The sequence below is a fragment of the Pteropus alecto genome, unplaced genomic scaffold (assembly GCF_000325575.1).
Source record: "Pteropus alecto unplaced genomic scaffold, ASM32557v1 scaffold270, whole genome shotgun sequence".
NCBI classification, from domain to species: Eukaryota; Metazoa; Chordata; class Mammalia; order Chiroptera; family Pteropodidae; genus Pteropus; species Pteropus alecto.
In genome coordinates, this window is record NW_006430735.1 from 465,238 (window position 1) to 483,780 (window position 18,543).

General features: G+C 32.7%; 1 protein-coding gene across 6 annotated transcripts in view; it reads right to left on the reverse strand.

Moving 5' to 3' along the window:
- Positions 1-18,543, reverse strand: part of CBLB (Cbl proto-oncogene B) — a 204,105-nt gene that overhangs the window by 48,415 nt on the left and 137,147 nt on the right. For all 6 annotated transcript variants that reach the window (XM_025050952.1, XM_006905441.3, XM_006905443.3 and 3 more), the window contains exons 11-13: positions 9,363-9,548; positions 7,745-8,110; positions 793-887 (exon numbers count right to left, since the gene is read on the reverse strand). In XM_025050952.1, coding sequence (XP_024906720.1) covers positions 793-887; positions 7,745-8,110; positions 9,363-9,548 — 647 coding nt within the window. The remainder of the gene's footprint in view (positions 1-792; positions 888-7,744; positions 8,111-9,362; positions 9,549-18,543) is intronic.

Here is an 18,543-nt window from a genome sequence, read left to right on the forward strand (position 1 = left end):
GTTATCTGGGGAGAGCAGAATTTAAATTAAATCAGCTGTGTGAACAAAATATATTGGAGAAAAGGCAGACAATATAAAGAGTAGGAAAATGGGAATCAGGAGACTTGGCCTTATCCTGCTTTGGGGGGGTGGGGTGGGGTGTGTGTGTGTGTATGTAACTGTCCATTGTAATCTCAATGGGAACACAAGTTCCCATTTTTTAAATGAAACACCAGAGTCAACTCATTTTTCTAGCTTTAAAATCCATTGATATTAATTTTGAGATCATATCCTATGATCAAGTCAGGCTCATTCAGTTGTCAAGCTACAAGGTAAAGCTAAGGCAACAGAGAAGATTAGCTGATTATGAAAAACTTCAAAAGAATAATCAACAGGATTTCGTAGCTGAATGGATTTGAGAAATGAGAAAATTGGAAAAACCAAAGATTATTTTATGATGTCAAACTAGCTAGGAAAAATGTGGTTTCTCTGACAAAGAGCTAAATTGGAAGGGAGAACTTGTTGTGCTATGTGCTACTCTACCCTCTTCTTGAATGCAGGGAGGATTAAGCTTCCCCTCCCTGTTGTTCTATGTGTAACCTCAGAGTTTATATAAGACTTGTAGATGCTGTGGTTACCAGTAAAGAATCAGAGAGGATCTTAGTTTCTGGACTTCAGTTTATAATTCTGGCTAGGTCATTTTTACTCACGCATTTCTATTCACCCTGTACTTTTTGAACTGAGAACCTCAAAACTATTATTGACAATATTTTTATATGCCTGGGCAAATGATCTGAATTCAATAAAACTTACCTGATGCTAGGAAGAAGGGCGGTAGCTAGAGGAGGAGGAGAAAGCCGTGGAGGAATATCATATTCTTCACTTCCCAGGTGACCATTGGAAAGGACCTGAAAGGAAATCAAAAGGTTAGTTTAGATTTAACTTCTGGAGGATCTTAAAATAACAGCAGCTTTTAGAAAATCTATAATTTTGAAAAGAATATTTAATTTCAGCTTATTTAAACAAATGCCATATCATATAATTTACGTAAGAGTTGCAGCACCATAATGGTTATTCACCACCACTCAAAGTAGTACCAAGTTCTATGAAGGAAAGATAATATATGATTCTTAAACATATTGACAGGTAAGGCTATAATTTCTATAAATTAGATATAGATGGGTAAGTAAATAAATAGTAATATTCCCCAAACATGATCAGTTTTTATTGAAAAGTTAAATGTTCTCTGTAAAGATTCAGGAGAGAAAAAAGCAGCACTAGTGTGATTATTTCAGTTCCTCCCAAATAAAAGTGTTCTAAATTATATCTCTCTGGGGTTAACATAACATTTTTCAACTTCTCAATAAAACAGTCCATGAGTATAACCAGAAATGCCTTTGTTCTTTTAAGCTTCAGCACTACTGGTAACTAGAGACAACTTCTGGCTTTCAAAGTACAGGCATTTTTATACATAGTTTTCAATGTGTAAACAAACAAACCAAAATGATTACCTTGCTCATAAGGTACCATAGAGAGCCAGTGTTTAATTACTGAGAATTCAGAAATTCTGATTTCCAGGATGCTCATTACATTACAGGAACTGTCTGAACAACTGCTCTCTACTAATCCAACACCTTGAAACTAAAGCAATTTAAAAAGAGAAAAATTTTGCAGAGACATATTCACAAGAAAAGATTAAATATATTTTTAAGACTTAACTTTAAGTAATATTTAGAGTTTTATCTTTGGCCTCTTTCCCAAACTCTTATCAATATTTAAAAGATGTAAGTTGATGCTGAGGAAAAAGGATGTAATGTAACTTGAATAGTCCTAGGTAACCCAATCAATGACCTACCAATTTCTTTTTTCCCCTTCATATTTCTAAAATGGTGTTGAAGCTTTATAATACAAAATTGAAAAGGCCATATCCTTCTCTATCACCTTAAAATAAGAAAAAGATCATGTTTAAAGAATACATTTGAAATATGTCAGTTTGCATTTCAAAGCTACACAATCTAAATTTTTGAGCATTAAAATTTCATTCTAAAAACTGGCTCCTGTTCTATAGTTCCAATTTCTCTTTTTCATATCTCCCATGTTAGATTCAATATTCTATAGTTACATCGTAACAAAATATGTCTTTAAATAAAATAATTTTATCATAGGCTTCTGATTATGGACCAAATAATGAAACAAGGCAGAGTTTTTTGAATTTTGCTAGAGAGAAAACAATTTCAAGTAGATAGTAATCATTGCTAAGTTCAAAAAACCTTTAACTTGAAAAATTTCTTTTAACCAACAAATATATCAAACAATCAAACATTTGAGACAACAAATGTATCAAACCACAAATGTTCATTATGATAATAAGCATTTAAAGTCATCCTTAATTGGAGTCCTGTGAATGTTGCTGGAATAGGTACAATGTAAGATTTTTGCAATCAAATCTCTTTGATGTTTCAGTCACAAATATAGTTACAATTCATTCTGGAAAATGTAATATGGGTTTTACGTGTAATAACTGGTTTTATTAGGAGAAGTATCTAATGTCCTGTTGACACCTAGTAACATTTCAACAGTTACAAAAGGGAGATGTGGAAATAATAGTTTCTGTTGTATTGGCTCTAACAATAAGACAATCATAATTTTATATTCAGAACACTGTGAACATATATGAAAAGGAATATAAATATAGTAAAATGTTTATTGATATTAAAAATGCTTACATCTTGCACATTAGCTAAATAAAAGAATAAACATATTAATAACAGAGCATCCACATTTTGTACTACAAATAAATTTCAACAAGTCACACTGGCAATGGTGTCTATCATCGTTAAAAACCATGAAGCGGCAGACAGTGTTAATGATGTACTTTATCCTCTAGGAGAGTAATAACCTTGGAAAGTTAAGTGACTTGCCATAATTTTGTGAAACAATCTATTAATATGCTTTAAAATGCAAACAGCCTCTGTTTGCCTTAGACACACTGTTATTAACTCATAGTACCTCTAGGATTTCTCCTGTCTCTGAAATGCCACAGTATGTCTTTTCTGAACCATTCATTTTGTGATTGACATGTGCTGATATACTGCTTATGTTCTATGTAAGAGCATTCATGGTACACTGAATCTCTACCAGAACAAAGACTCTCCAATTTCCTCATTTTATAGGATATTCCTTCGGTGTTTTACACACAGTAAGGCTGAAATGAAAACTGACTGCTGATTGGCTTAGATGACCTTATTAATGAAGGCATTAACCAATGAAATGACTTTCCCAAGTACAAATGGAAGAAATTCATTAGTTTACTGAAATTCTCTCAGCAAATATATGCAATTTGTTTAATAACTGATCTTGCAAACTATTCTAAAATAGGTACTGAGGGTTAACAATACACCTAATACCAAATAACTCTTCATAATCTTTCCTAATTAGTCTGATTACCCATATATGCAAACAGCAAAGGACCTCAACATACAGGTAATAGTGATTGGATGACAAGATTTTACATCATTTCATTCTAAGCGCCATGTTCCCACCTGTACTCATTTCATTAAACTTAAAATCATTTTAGCTTCCACTAATGAAAGGAATGCAATAATCAAAAACTGTGATTTTTGGGGAGTGGCTCCATATTGTAGTGGTTAGCACGTCTGCTTTACACGCAGAAAGTCCTGGGTTCGTGCCCCAGGTAGAGCCACGGACCATACCCCCGGTGCACCAGGCCCCAGGTGTACGCCGCGAGCGTGTGGGAGGAGATGCCCGGCCTTCAGAGATCCAGTTCTTAAAAGGAAACAGCAACATCCATAGGTCAGGGGTGGAAGCGGGGGGATTTAAGAGGAGAAAAAAAAACAAACTGATTTTTTTTTTTTTTTTTTAGCTAAAAATAAGTATTTTATTTTCTCTGGAAATCTGAAAAGCTCGTTTGCAAATAGAACTGCAGCTCCTTGAATGTGGAGATTGCTAGCATCAACAGAAGCAGTTCGCACTGAAGTCTCACTAATTCGGGCCTTCTTTAACTCTCAGCTAAGGAAATATCTTTCTCTTCTGCCTTTCTAGCTCATCTCAAATCTACCACAATTCCATTAGACATGCTATCTACTTAAACATTCTGATCCTGTTGCTCCTCTGCCGAAACAAAACAAACAAAAAAAGCCGTTAAAACTCTTTCCTGTCTACCAAATCAAACATAACCTTGTGTAGAAAATAAGTCACTCCATAACTGGTTTCAATCTACATTGCTATAGTTTTATGTATCCCACTTACTCTTTCTATATGCCTTATATTCTGTTCAAAAGTGACTTCCTACACTATGTGTGTTTTCCCACCTCCATGCTACTCCTTCCTGTCATGTCTAAAAAAATAACACCTACCAACCTTCTAATGTCGACAGCCAGTGACCCTCTTACATGAAGCTTTCTTTATTCTTTCTTTACCCTGCATTTCTACTAGAATGCTTTTTTTTTCTTCTTCGGGAGCCCACATTTTATTTTCTAGATGTGACTCCTGTGCCTTATCTCTTAGTTAATGGTATACGTGTCTCACCCTCACTAAACTGTACTATTTTCATTTTGTATTCCCCAACGTCTTGAATATCTAAAGTACTCATATAGATGGAACAGGCTGAAGGAACAAGAATACATTAGGGGAAGTTTAAACTTGTGAAGGAAGTATAATCTGAGTTATCATATAATTTATTATAAATTCTAGGTTATCCTAGATTAACATTTTTCTACATGCCTCAAGATAGCATTTAATCCTAATCTTGAAATTTGAAATGTTTTCTTATGATTCAGATATTATTTAAAAATTAAGATTAAGGTATTTGGGACCCTTGAGGTATAGGGAAAACAAATACTTCTGTGATAATCTTGGCAGAATTAAGAAAAACCTTTTATTAGTACAAATTATAGCAACATTTTTGGGGTAGCGTATATGTAACTTTTATTAGTACAAAATCCTAACACACCCTATTTTCCCTATACCAGACATGTAATCCCACATATACACTACCCCAAAAATGTTGCTATAATTTGTCCTTCAACAGCATCCGATTAGAAATGGGACCAGTGTACACAGAGGACTTATGTTCCAAAAGACAGTTTTTGAGATTTATAGATAAGTTTAAGGTTGTTCGTATAAACATGAGTCTCACCAAAAGAGCAAAAGTCACAATCTCAAAAAGTGGAATCATTCGATGTATTTATCTAGCAACCTCTTCAACAATTATTATACACAAGGTCATTTGAGAATAATGTCATGTGAAGTAACATGACAAATCAGAGATAGTTTGATTTATCACATAAAAAACAACAGTATTCTTAGTCTTTCAAGAGGAATGAATAAAGATAGTTGGATATGATGTCAGTATCTAGAAACAGGAGATAAATTTCAAGTTTCCAATGGTATCTGAAAACATTTTAGTGCAAATATTTTCACCTCAGATAATTAAAACCAATTAACAAACAAAAGTAAATATCTAGCCGACAAAATATTTATTAGGAAACAGGTTTATAACATGGCTAGAACCTGAGAATTCAGAGAATGAAACAGTGCTATAGGGAAAAAACCTCTTACAAGAAAATAAAACAAGATAAATAATCCTAGTAACTCTTAGCTTGCAGATTCATGTTATTAAGTAAAGCATTACGTTAGCTATTTGATTATGGTAAGTGGGAGGGGAAAGAAAAGGGAATAAATGAAAGTCACAGAAAATTCTTACATTTCATTTTAACTATGAATTAGACGGCTTTTTTTCCTCAGAGCTCTCTACAACTAGCAAATGGAGTAATTAAAATTTGATTTATTCTTGTTTCCCTTACCATTTATCTAGTGAAGATGCAAATAAAAAGGGCAAATGGTTCTAATGGATGATGAGAACAGGCACACTGAGAGAAGACACATGATAACAGGGACTGAGTTGTCACTCCATTTATGGGGTATTTAGTTTTATGAATTCCTCTTATGGTATTCCATATGTACATTTAATTTTAATTTACAATTTTAGTACTTATCCAAGTTTTCTTATCTTTAAAGTAGGAAGGTAATACTTAAAGCATTACCTCTAATGAAAACAAGTCTAAATAGCAGTTGTTAAATTCAACACAAAAACGTATTTGTTTATATTTGGAGAGACCAATTATATCAGCCTCCAAATATCTAAATCCCCAAACTCTTAAACTTTAAAAAAAATAACTGCATACTAGGTATATAGGGTGAGAACACATTGTAACATTTACCATTTTCATTAAAAAGATGAGTCTTTCTTAAATCAAAATAATTTCCCTTTCCCTTTCATCCCCTCACCTTAGTAATAGACTCTTATTGTATGTCATCTACCTATAGAAACTACTACTCTTCTAAAGAGAAAAAAAAAAAAAAGAAAAACCTATTTTAAACAAGAAAATTACACTCTACTTTTGGCTGAAGGCCAGTGTTGGAAGAATATATAAAACCATCTGTACTGGTGTATATTATGGTCATCTTCTTCCTTCAAGTCCTTCCTGTACTACCCCCACCCACTCTAAACCCCAGCATGCAAACACTTTTTGCTTCTATCATCAGATTAAATATTGTAGTAATAGCAGGCAAGTTATTCAGTGCTTACCAAGTATTCACTAGGAACTATGCTAAATAAGAGAGGAAGGGACAAAAGAGAAGATGAGTTTGTTTGTTTGTTTGTTTTTAAAAAAAAAGGACAAGTATTTTGAATGAAAATGTCAACTGTTAAAATTTATTCTGAAACTCCACATCTAGCTATTATTTGGGGGTTTATTCCAAAATAGAGGAGGTGGAGGATTTAGATATTCGGCGAATAACTATTCTCCTAGATACTAGGTACAATTGTACGCACACATACACATAGAAGGTGAATACATGTTATATTTCACACTTCTTTGTTTCTTGAATATATTACAGGGCAAATTCGTTAACTGCAAGCCATTATTTTAAAGAAATAAATTACTTCCTTGAAACAACAATTTAAGATTAATAGAGATGGGTTCACTTTGATATTAAAGTCTTCAAAATAGGTAAGCCTCAATTATTTGATCACAGAGCCAGAAATGAAAGCAAATATCAGAATATGAGCAATTCTGCCAAGGGCCTACAAAGAATTCTACACTCAATGATTTCTGCTGCTATCTCTTTGGTTTCTTACAAGCTTAAATTCTTTCCTGGACATAAAAATGGTGGTGGTGGTATCCTTCAAGAATGTGTGAGAGCCTCTTTCAATTTTATGGAGAAGCAGTTTGCTTTGTAAAAATGACCTGGACTTGGTGCTTTCTTTATGTGAGAAGTTCGTTTTACCTGGTTGCATAATGTATACTGTACTAGGCAACAACAATTATAATGATTTATGATTGTTGTAATTATACAACTTATTTAAAAATTAAATAGAAAAAGGAGAGCTAAAAATAATAGTGTTAATTCTCCCATAAAATAAGGGAAGGCAAAATAAACCTCTGGCAAATTGTTTAGTGTCTTCACATTAAAATTAAATCATTACGCAGAACCTTTTTCTTGACTTCTTTTCAATTCAAGTTTTAATGAGTTTCTGATTATTTATATCTTGGAGATAATTACGGACCTGCAAGGAAGTACTGCACTAGGCAAAAAAAACAAAAAAAAAAACAAAAAACAAAACCACACACACACACACCCCAACAACAACAACAACAAAAAACACTATCCAACTTTTATACTACCTCCTATCAGAAGAGTTTAAGCAGATTATTTTGCTTCTGTTCTGCATATTTCTTACCTTGGCTCCTTCTAAAGGCAAATCATGGCGTCTGTGTTTCCGCATAAGCACTGGGTCAGAGCCCATTCTACTGTGTCTTCCGTTTACATTTGAACTTGCTGTGATTCCAGGCTTCGGAGAGCCATCTCCTAGGAGGCGACATCCCACTGACTGATTAGTCCCAAATATATCTCGAGGGCACCAGGCTTCAAGAGGCATTGGCTGGTCTCTGGAAGGCACACTATCCACATGATGGAAGTGACGGCTCAGTCTATTGTCAGGTGGGATAGGGGGAGGTCTTTCAGGTGGAGGGGGAGGAGGATCTCTTAAGGGAGGAGGTGGTGCTGGGAGTGGTTTATCTTGTTTTCTCACCATGCAAGGAGAAGACTAAGGAGACACATAGGGAAAAATAAACAAACAAATAAATAATTGTACCATGCACTGAAATGACTTCAACTAATATATTATTGCTTTTGTTTTCTAAGCAATAATGGAGCTTTATTAGATTCCTTATGCCATCTTTTCATAAGTTTCTTTTTATCACCAGTTAATGAAATTTTAAAAAGTTAATGAAAGACTCATAAGTGAATTTCATTAGGTTTTTTTTTTTGTAGAAATGAGTACATAAACTCGAATGTTAGAATTGCAGACAATACAGGAAAAAGTAGCAGGATACCCAAATTATATGATAATTTTGACTGGCTGACAATAAAATGATATTGAAAGTATAAGCTCCTGAATTGAAACTATGTGACTTGCATAACTTTCATTTTTATATACTTGGTTCATCTGATGAAAGGTTTGTGCTTTTGTCAGAAAATATTAGAGAGAAAAGGAATATGTTGTATACTTACATAATTCTGCCTAAGTAACACTCTAAGTAACATTCTAAGTTTTAATACGATCTTAAAATTAAGTTAACCATAATGTAGAAAAATTAACTACTACTAAAACATTGTGCTTACAACTAATTTTAGACTGTAAAGTATATTACCAAATGGAGTTATTTTTTTAAATCTTGTATTTAATTAAGTAAAATATCCCCTTATCAAATTTGGGAAAAAATCCACACAGAACTAAAGTGTGGGCTTAGGATTACAGAGTTAGAATTATGTCTTTAATATTGAACAGTAATGTAATTACTCAGCAAATGCTGTAATTCTTTGTAATTAATTGCTTCAAGTATGAAAAGTACATATAATTTTCTTCTGAGTCACCTCGAACATGGATGATAATTTATTACACCTTAAGCCCTTATGCAAATATACTTCCATCACATTTTTCTTGTCATGGCACTATGAAAATGAGTGTAAAATACCATTTGATAAGAGTATTTTAATATACATAATGGCCTTTTAAATCCACTTTACAGAATAACTGTACCTAGAGTGCTATTTATTTTAGCAAATTAGGGGGCTATTACAGACATGTGCTCTCTCTGAGTAATAAAGTAACTTTTCTAATAATACAGCAAGGAATATGATAGTGAGTTCACCATAAACAAAATGAGAAATCCATCAAAGTTGTTCAGAAACAATTAAGAGCACAGGAAATATGAGAAAAGAAATTTAAAAGAAGCTGAGTAATGAATAACTGTCATATAAAATTATTATCTGTGTTTTTAATTAAATCGATTTACCTTTGGTGAACCAGTTGGGCTGCCACAGGGAGACCGAACTATGCCTTTCTGAATTAGGTCCAGGCGAGGAGGCACGGGTGGCAGGCTCAGATGTGGGATCTGGAGAGGGTCCGGCTGTGGCTTTCTTCTCTGTGCCAGAGGGGAGGACCCTGGTGATGTGACTGGTGAATTCTGCCTGTCAGTGCACTAGAATAGAAAAAAGATAAAGAAACTGTTTATTTGATATATAAAGTGTGTTCCTTTCAATTCTTAAGGAAGACATTTGGTTTTGAGAAGGTGTCTGCCATTGAACATCTGTTGAAATAAATTCACTTAGTAACTCTGATTAATAGGTCAGAAAGCTCACATTGTCCCTCAAGGGCAGTATTATGTAAAGAATAAGTGGATAAGTTTCTCCCACATATTTCAAAAAGGGCTTAGGGAAAAAGACTAGCAAAAGCATAGTTTAAAAGCAATCGAATGCAAACATTCTTCTAGAAGCCCATCTACACTACATTTTAGGAAAAAACCAGAAACACAATGCAGTAATGCACATTGCTCTTAATTATCTGTAGTGTAGAACTTTCTTTGGTCTTTGATTTGTAGTTCATTCTAAAACTTAGACACAATTTTGTTCCATATAAAACATGTATCCAGCATGTAGTTTACTTCTTACAAACCAATTAAATCAGGCAGGGTTAAAAAAATTGTGTATTTATAATAAACAATTTTGAAACCAAATATTTTTTTCCAAGCCTTCACATGGACAAGAAATTCTCAAGTTAAATGTTTTTCTTTAAAAACAAACAAATCTAGGAAAGTCTATACTTCTGCTAAAAACTGATGTAGTTCTATGCTACTACAGGTTTTCAATCTTGTATGGTAGATAGCATCAAAAAGTCAATAAGTACCTCAGTTTCTACGTGTATAACCCTTTCTACTTTGGAATTTATTTTTATTGTGAAATAACCTGAGTGTTACTTAGTATAAAAGCCATACTAATTAATCAAATAGCCTCACTACGATAAATGACATTCTGTTCTGAAGTATCAGGTGGTATCCTTTTCAAGACTAAGTTACTAGCTCTTTAAAGAGCTAGGCTTAATTTTTACACCACTGCATTGAACTAGCATGCTTTGATATTCACCTGTTTCCTAATATTAGTATTTATAAAGAGTTTTAATGTTGTTAAGCCATTTCCCCCACCCTGACATTACTCACCTTTTTTATAAAAATAGTCTATGTCAACAAGTAACAATTTAATTCAAACTCTAGCAACTGTGAGAAAGATTTAGCCATTCTGTGTTTATCTGAGATGGGATAATAAATTTGTGTTCACATCCACACTTAGTTACATTGTGTAAAACATTCTTTCTAATTAACTAAAATTGGGGTTTTTTTTTCTGATGTTTTTCTTGTGATTAGACTGGGGTTGTTGGTTTTTGGAAGGAAGACCACAGAGATAAAGAAACATTTTAACCATATCATATCCAGGGTCCACACTATCAATATGATTCATTACTGCTGATGACCTTGATTACGTGGCTGAGGTATTACCTGTCAAGGTTTCTTCACTATAAAGTTCACTCTCTTTTCTCCCCTTTCCCTTTTTTCCCCTTTCTATGATGTTGTGCTCTGTAAAGAAGTCACTATGCACAGCCCACACTTAAGGAGTGAGGAGTTATTCTCCCCTTTGTAAAGATTTTTTAAAATAAATTTGAGTGGCTCAACAAGAAGCTTCTAGACCATATCTCAGAAATGCCTGAATACTGTAATGACATTGCTGAACTCTCAAGTCTGTCTCTCTTAACTGATGCCAAATAATTTAAAATAGGTCAATACATTTAGACATCATTTTATGACAATTTTAAGAAGCTTTTCTTTTTAGTAATTGCATGATTCTTTTTTTTATAGCTCTTACCTGTGATAAGGCAAAAAATATTTTCAATTGTTACTAAAGAAGAAAAAGTAGAAACTCCACAGTCATAAACTCATTTTAATGTAGTGATTCTTTACAAAGTAACAATTCTACCCAAAAAGTCATGGGGCCTCACATGGTCATGAATGTGAATCTTATGGAGTTAAATCAATCCCAAAATGGTCACAGACAGAAAAGAAAGAATTCCTGACGTAAAGCTATGTGCATCACAGTATAATAGCATTTCAGATCAGGAGATGTCACAGGACATCTAATTCTTTACAACTCCCATTAGGATCAATTACATTCTCTGAGAACTAGCAAAACTTACCTGATAAAAATACTTTGTTGATCTGGTTATTGTCCTTTACAAAAAAGACTCAAGAAGCAAAACTATCCACACAATTCCTACCCCGAACAATTTTTTATATGTATACAGAGAACACACAGTACTTCATTAATTTAGTTACTTGCACAGAAATTTTTCAGCGCTAGGCACACACACTGCAAAGACTGCTTAACAGACCTATGCTTCTTTACACACTTTTCTTCCACAACTACCTTCCTGCTCTCCTCAACACCTGAAACAGGAAGGGGAATTCTGACAGAACCAACAGCCCACCATCACCATAGGAGCTTGACTTCATTTTAATTACTAATATTTAAGCAATTACCAAATTCCTCTTATGTTAGATAATGGGATGGATTTTATTTAAAGTTGGTGAATTGTTAGATATCAAAAGGGTATAATGAAAATCCCTGAGACAGACATACAAACCAACATGTACGGTACAGCAGGAACCTTAAACTCCTTGGTACTTGCAGATGAGCACATTGTTTTACAGATTTGTGAATGTAACTGGAAGCAAACCCTGCTTAGCATGATTCATGTTATATTCTCAAGGTGACTACAGATTGTCCTTCTGAAAAACTAATTCATTTTGAAGCATGACAGTTTCTGTAAGTTGGCTTAGGTAGAAGCATTTTATGGAGAAAATATCTGTATGTGAAGAAACAAAAAACATTTTATCTTGATTGACTGTGTGGACTAAATTCACCATAACATCCATTTTCTCCAGTTCTCTTAAGTTATAGTAAGATTCCCATATAAGAGTAGATAATTTAACAGTCAATGCCCTTTAGACAGTAATGCATTACTTTTTGCTGAATCCTTTGCTATCCCTACGAACAATTCTGCAAGTAGTGTACTGGAACTTTCCATTAACTTTTATTGCTGGTAAAATTCAGTGCTATGAACATCTGTAAACATTTTTAGTAGATGGTTTTAGTAGATGGTAATATAAGAGGTCACTTTTAATTTATTTGAATAGTTACCATTTTCTTTTCTTCCTATTTGCAAGTCTTAAGAGGAAATAAGCCTAACACAATGCTTTATACTTCAGTTCATAATTAAATTTTTAGATGAAACATTAAAAATTCATGATATCAAAATTTACAGAATAGACAGTTTGCCATATTTTCCCTTCTGAAAATAAAGAGAAGGAAAATTGATAATGTAGATTTAAATTATTTCTTCTTTAAACTACACCTCTGTCTCTATATAATATTGGAATATTTAATGTCTTTTTAAAAACTTTAATTTCTAGAGTATCAGAATTTTCTCATTACAGGACGTTATCAGGTACAACAAATGTCTCTAAAGCAGAGATGTAACAAAGGGATGTAGCCAGTCATCTTTAGTTTACTGATATAAATTATTCCCTACATAGCTTCCACAAAGAGCTCCCTCAGTCCATCTGTATGCCTTCTTTTTCCACAGGTCTAATCCTCATCCAAAGATCACTTATGCCATTTATTTTTCTCTACTTCTGGTAGGCGATAAAGGGAGTTGGGGAAAAACAATAAACCTGGACAATCCTCAGGTTTAAATTCTAAGACTGTGAACTATGCTGACTTAATCACCTCTTACTGGTTTGTCCAGTTTTCCTCATAATCATTACCATTTCTATTCTTTATTGAAATGCAGATTTAAGACATATACATGAAACATCTTAAATAGAGGATTAGGAGAACATTTATTTAAATTTTAAAGAAATTTAAATAATAACAGGTAGATATTTTGTCGGATAGGGATACCCTTGATTGGAATATGTGAATTTCAAGCGTGGCTGTCAAACTAAGGTTCTAATGGCAACTGATTATAATGGATTTTAAAAAAACTCATATAATTAAATGTATAATCTGACTTCATACACATATATTTCTTATTTAATATTTAAATTTCAGCTAGAACTTTATAATGCCATGGTCTTGCACACATCACCACCTAGTGCTATTGTTTCCTGCAGATTATGGAGTAAGGTTAATCCATTTTGTGGAGACTTTATTGGCTAATGAAATTTAATGAAGTATGATAAAATTAAAGCTACTATAAAACATTTAATTTTTATTTGGGTGATATATTTTGATACAGAAGTGACAGATGTGATCTATATAACCTGTCTGGTCAAAACTTATTCATCTTCACTACCAGAAGATAACTATCAGAGGTATCTTTAAACAAAGTGTTCCCATCCTTATTTTTCTTTTTTGTCCTCTACAATTCCTCTCCCAATCAGGCCTAAACAAAGCAATGGTAACAAAATCAAATATCTAAACATATAGATATTTGTAGACTAAATTCGTAGAACGCATTCAAAAGTCAAACAGAAATGCTGCTTGGATTATCTGCTGTTATTAACACTGACCATTAGGATAAAAATCTAGAATTGAATTTAATAAATATTTTTATTTTTTCACATTGACCTAAAGAGTGTTTTAAATATAGAAATAACAAATAATAAGAGGAATAATAGTTTAAGAATAAGAGTGGGTTCATGAGTTTAGGGGTATAAATGTTGTCAAACTGTTTACTGTAATAAATGAGTTTTACCTGTTTGGGTACTCCTCTACTCCTGTTTTTTTAAATTATGTTTTCATTTAATTTTTTTCTTATTATTAACATAATTTCACTGCATAAAATTTTAGAGCTATAGGAAAATATAGAGTTGTTCTGAAAACATCTATACAGAACCACTGCTTATGGTTCCTAATCACGTATACAATTTTTAATCCACTCTATATTGGTTAACTTTATACCAAAAGATCTAAGCATTCTATATAAATATATATTTAAAGGGTTAATTATATGTCTATATCAATCTTAACTATTCCCTGGCTATGAACACTTATGCTGTTCTCAAGTTTTCTTGATTATAAAGTGATAACATAAAGAAGTCTTTGATCATATACGTTTTGATTTTTAAAGACAGAATCCTAGAATGTTTTGAGCACAGGATAATAAACTCATAACTAGGTAAAAGTTGAGGAATATTCATAAGACCCTTTTGCTATCCAGATGGTGAAACCAATTTATTCTTCTACCAACTGCGTGATGGTTACGTTACCCTTGCACAAACCTCAAAAGCATAGAGTATATTTAGTTTTCAATTTTTGTTTACTGACACTTGATTGACGTTTTAATGGCCCATGCTGATGTTTAAATTTGAATTTAATGAATAATCAGAAAAAATTACAATATTTGTTTGCCATGTATACTTCTTCTTTTGGTTACTGGCTTTTTATGTTTTATTCCATAAGAATATCTATCATATTCTCTTATTTACCCCTCACTGACATGAGTGAGCTCTTTATATATTAGGATAATTAACCTCTCTTACAACTGTTATAAATACTTTTTTCCCACTTTAATATACTTTCTAATTATTTTATGGTACAGATTTTATCTCTGCTCTTCTGGTTTTAATCTCCTAATGAATAAATAAAATTTAATTAGTATAATAAAAAGACATTCATCAAGGGATTCTTAAAAGAATCCTGTCTTTTTTTTTCATTGCTTTAAATGAATTCTTTTCTTTGTTACTCCATCATTACCTATCCACTCTATTAAGGATAAAGAAATACAGAGCTATGAAAAAAATAACCAGTAAAGTATAGAGAAAAAGGATATGGACACAGAATTAACTGTGCAGAAGTTGTTACACAATATAAAAAAAATCATTTATATAGAGGTAACTGGAAGAGTTGTGAAGAATGGTGTGATTCTTTCAAGTTAAATCCTGTTATATTTCTTTATCTCAATTTTAGATAATATTCACTTTTTTCTAGTATTACACTTGCTTTCAGAACTTTAGAATAAATTATATATTTTTTTCTTTTAACTCCTTTCAAAATACAGAAGCTGGGCACCTTAATTCCTGCCTGTATTATCATACCTGCATATTTGTCTGACAATTTCTCTTAAGTTCTTTAATACTAGTAGTTGATGAGTATGCCTTTAATAAATTAGAATCCTGGTGCTCTAGAAACTTAAAGACCATATTTGAATTCTTTTGATTCTGTCTATATAGTCACCAATTTTCCCCAGCCCGTTGCTTCCTAAAATGAATAAATGATATTCTTTATTTCTCTGACAAAATTTACAGAATTCTTTAGCACTCAGAATAGGATTCTAATGACTACCATAATGAATAAATAAATCCAAATTTGCAACTTTAATAGAAAATCCTGAGAGAAAAAGACCCAAAAGTAAAGTAGTCAAAAGCCTTCTCAACAGGCTCGGAAATTACCAATAATAATCAGGGACTCATTCTATTTTAGTCACTCTTCATTTTATCCACACCTTCTAAAGAGTGATTTTATAAAAGCTTTAATAAGATCCATTATTATGGAAATGGAAAAACATTTGGTAAGGAACTTCAAACCCAGCCAGACTATTATTAAAAACAGGACAAGAGAAAACTTCTCCAATTACTAATAAGATGAGAGTTCTGACAATCCCATAGATAATCAGTCAATTTTATAATATTTCTAACAAGATTTTTACTTAATAAATTTTCATATCTGAACAAGATAGATACATGTATAAAGATGATGAGAAGGGCTCTCAGAGTGTCAACATTTTTGTCTAAATGAATGAAAATTAATGAAGGGCACTGATAAAACTTTTATCACATAAAATATAATATTCTAAGTATACTTTCCTTGCTACTATTGTCTTTGTTCCTTTCTCATATTTTGTAAACATAACAAAATCTAGTCTTTAAAATAATACTCTATATAGACTATTATTCAGAAAGTATTCATTAGACACATTTATACACATTCATAAGTAACTTATAGGATAAGTATAAATAATTGATGTTATCTATTTTGAAGTACCTGTACCATTGTTCCATTTTAGATAACAAAAGCTTATATGAGGAATGTGCTGTAAGGGCAATACTATCATTTCCTGCTTATCCACAGCATACTTCCAAAAGCCTCAATCTGTAGGAATTTAGAAAGAAACTCAAAATGAAAAAGAGAAGTTCTTCCACTTTGATCTATAGAGTCAATGCAATCCCAATCAAAATCCCAGCATGTTATTTTGTGGATCATCCACAAACTGATTCTAAGGTTTATATAAAGACAAAAGACCCAGAATAGCCAACACGATATTAAAAAACTGACACTACCTGACTTCAAGACCTCCTACGAAACTACAGAAGTAGACTGTGTGGTATGGACAAAGAATAGCCAAATACATCAATGCTACACAATAAACAGCCCCAAAATAGACCCACACAAAAATAGTAAACTGATCTTTGACAAAGGAGCAAAAGTAATACAATGAAGCAAAAACAGTTTTTCAACAAATGTTTCTAAAACAACTGACATCTGTACGCCAAAAAAAAAAATATATATATATATAGACACAGACTTTACAGCCTTCATAAAAAATAATTCAAAGTGAATCACAACTCTAAATGTAAAATGTGAAATTATCCAATTCCTCGAAGATAACATAGGAGAAATATAGATGACCTTGGGTTTGGTGATCACTTTTAAAATACAACACCAAGCACATGATTCATGAGAGAAATAATAATCTGGACATTATTAAAATTAAAAATGTCTGCACTGTAAAAGAAACTATCAAGAGAATAAAAGGGCAAGTCACAGATAAGAGGAAAATATTTAGAAAAGACATATCTGATAAAGGACTGTTACCTAAAATATATGAAGAACTCTTAAAACTCAACAATAAGAAAATTAACAATTGGATTAAAAAGTGGGTGCAGGACCTTAACAGAAACCTCACTGAAGATATACAAATGGCAAATAAGCATATGAAAAGATGCTGTACATCGTATGTCATCAGGCAAATGTAAATTAAAACAAAAATGACACTAGTGTATACCATTTTGAATGGCAAAAATCCAGAACACTGACATCACCAAATGCTATTGAGGATGTGGAGCAACAGGAACTCTCACTCACTGCTGGTAGGAATGCAATATGGTAGATACTTTGGAAGACAGTTTGGTACTTTCTTACAGACTACACATACTCTTATCACTCAATACAGCAATCATACACTTTGGTGGTATTTACTGAAAAGAGTTGAAAACTTTTGGCCACATAAAAATCTGCACAGAGATGTTTACAACTGCTTTATTATTTTAATTGCCTAAACTCGGCAGTAACCAAGGTGTCCTTCATTAAGTGAATGGATAAATAAAATGTGATACATCCAAACAATGGAATATTATTCAGTACTAAAAAGAAATGAGCTATATCAAATCATGAAAAGACATGGAGGAATCTTAAATGCATATCACTAAGTGAAAGAAGCTAATCTGAAAAGGCTACCAAATGATTCCAACTATATGACATTCTAGAAAAGGCAAAACTAGGAATACAGTAAAAAGATCAATTGTTGCTGGGAATTGGGGCTGGGAAAGATGAATGGGCAGAACACAGAGGACTTTTAGGGTAGTGAAAATACTTTGCACAATACTATAATGGTGGACATGTGTCACTATACATTTGTTCAAACACATAGAATGTACAACACCAACAGTGAACGCTAATGTAAACTATGGACTTTGGATGGTAATGGCATGTCAATGTAGGTTCATTAATTCTAACAAATGTACCACTTTGGAGGGGGACGCCGATAACAGGCAGGCTATGCAAGTATGGGGGCAAGGAGTGCATAAGAAATCTCTCTATGTTCCCTCCAATTTAGCTGCTCTAAAAGTCTTAAAATACAAAATAACACAAAAACAAAACCACCACCACCACCACCACCACAAGTCCTCTAAATAAGGGAGTAAATTCTGCTTCATTTCTCCCCATGGGAAGGGAATGTAGGCACCTTGCTACTTTACTAAGAACATGGATATCTGTTTGTGTGTAAAGTGAAGTTCACTATTTTAATTATTATTATTGTTTATGTTCCACTAATAACTTCTGGAAATTTTCAGATACTACAAATCA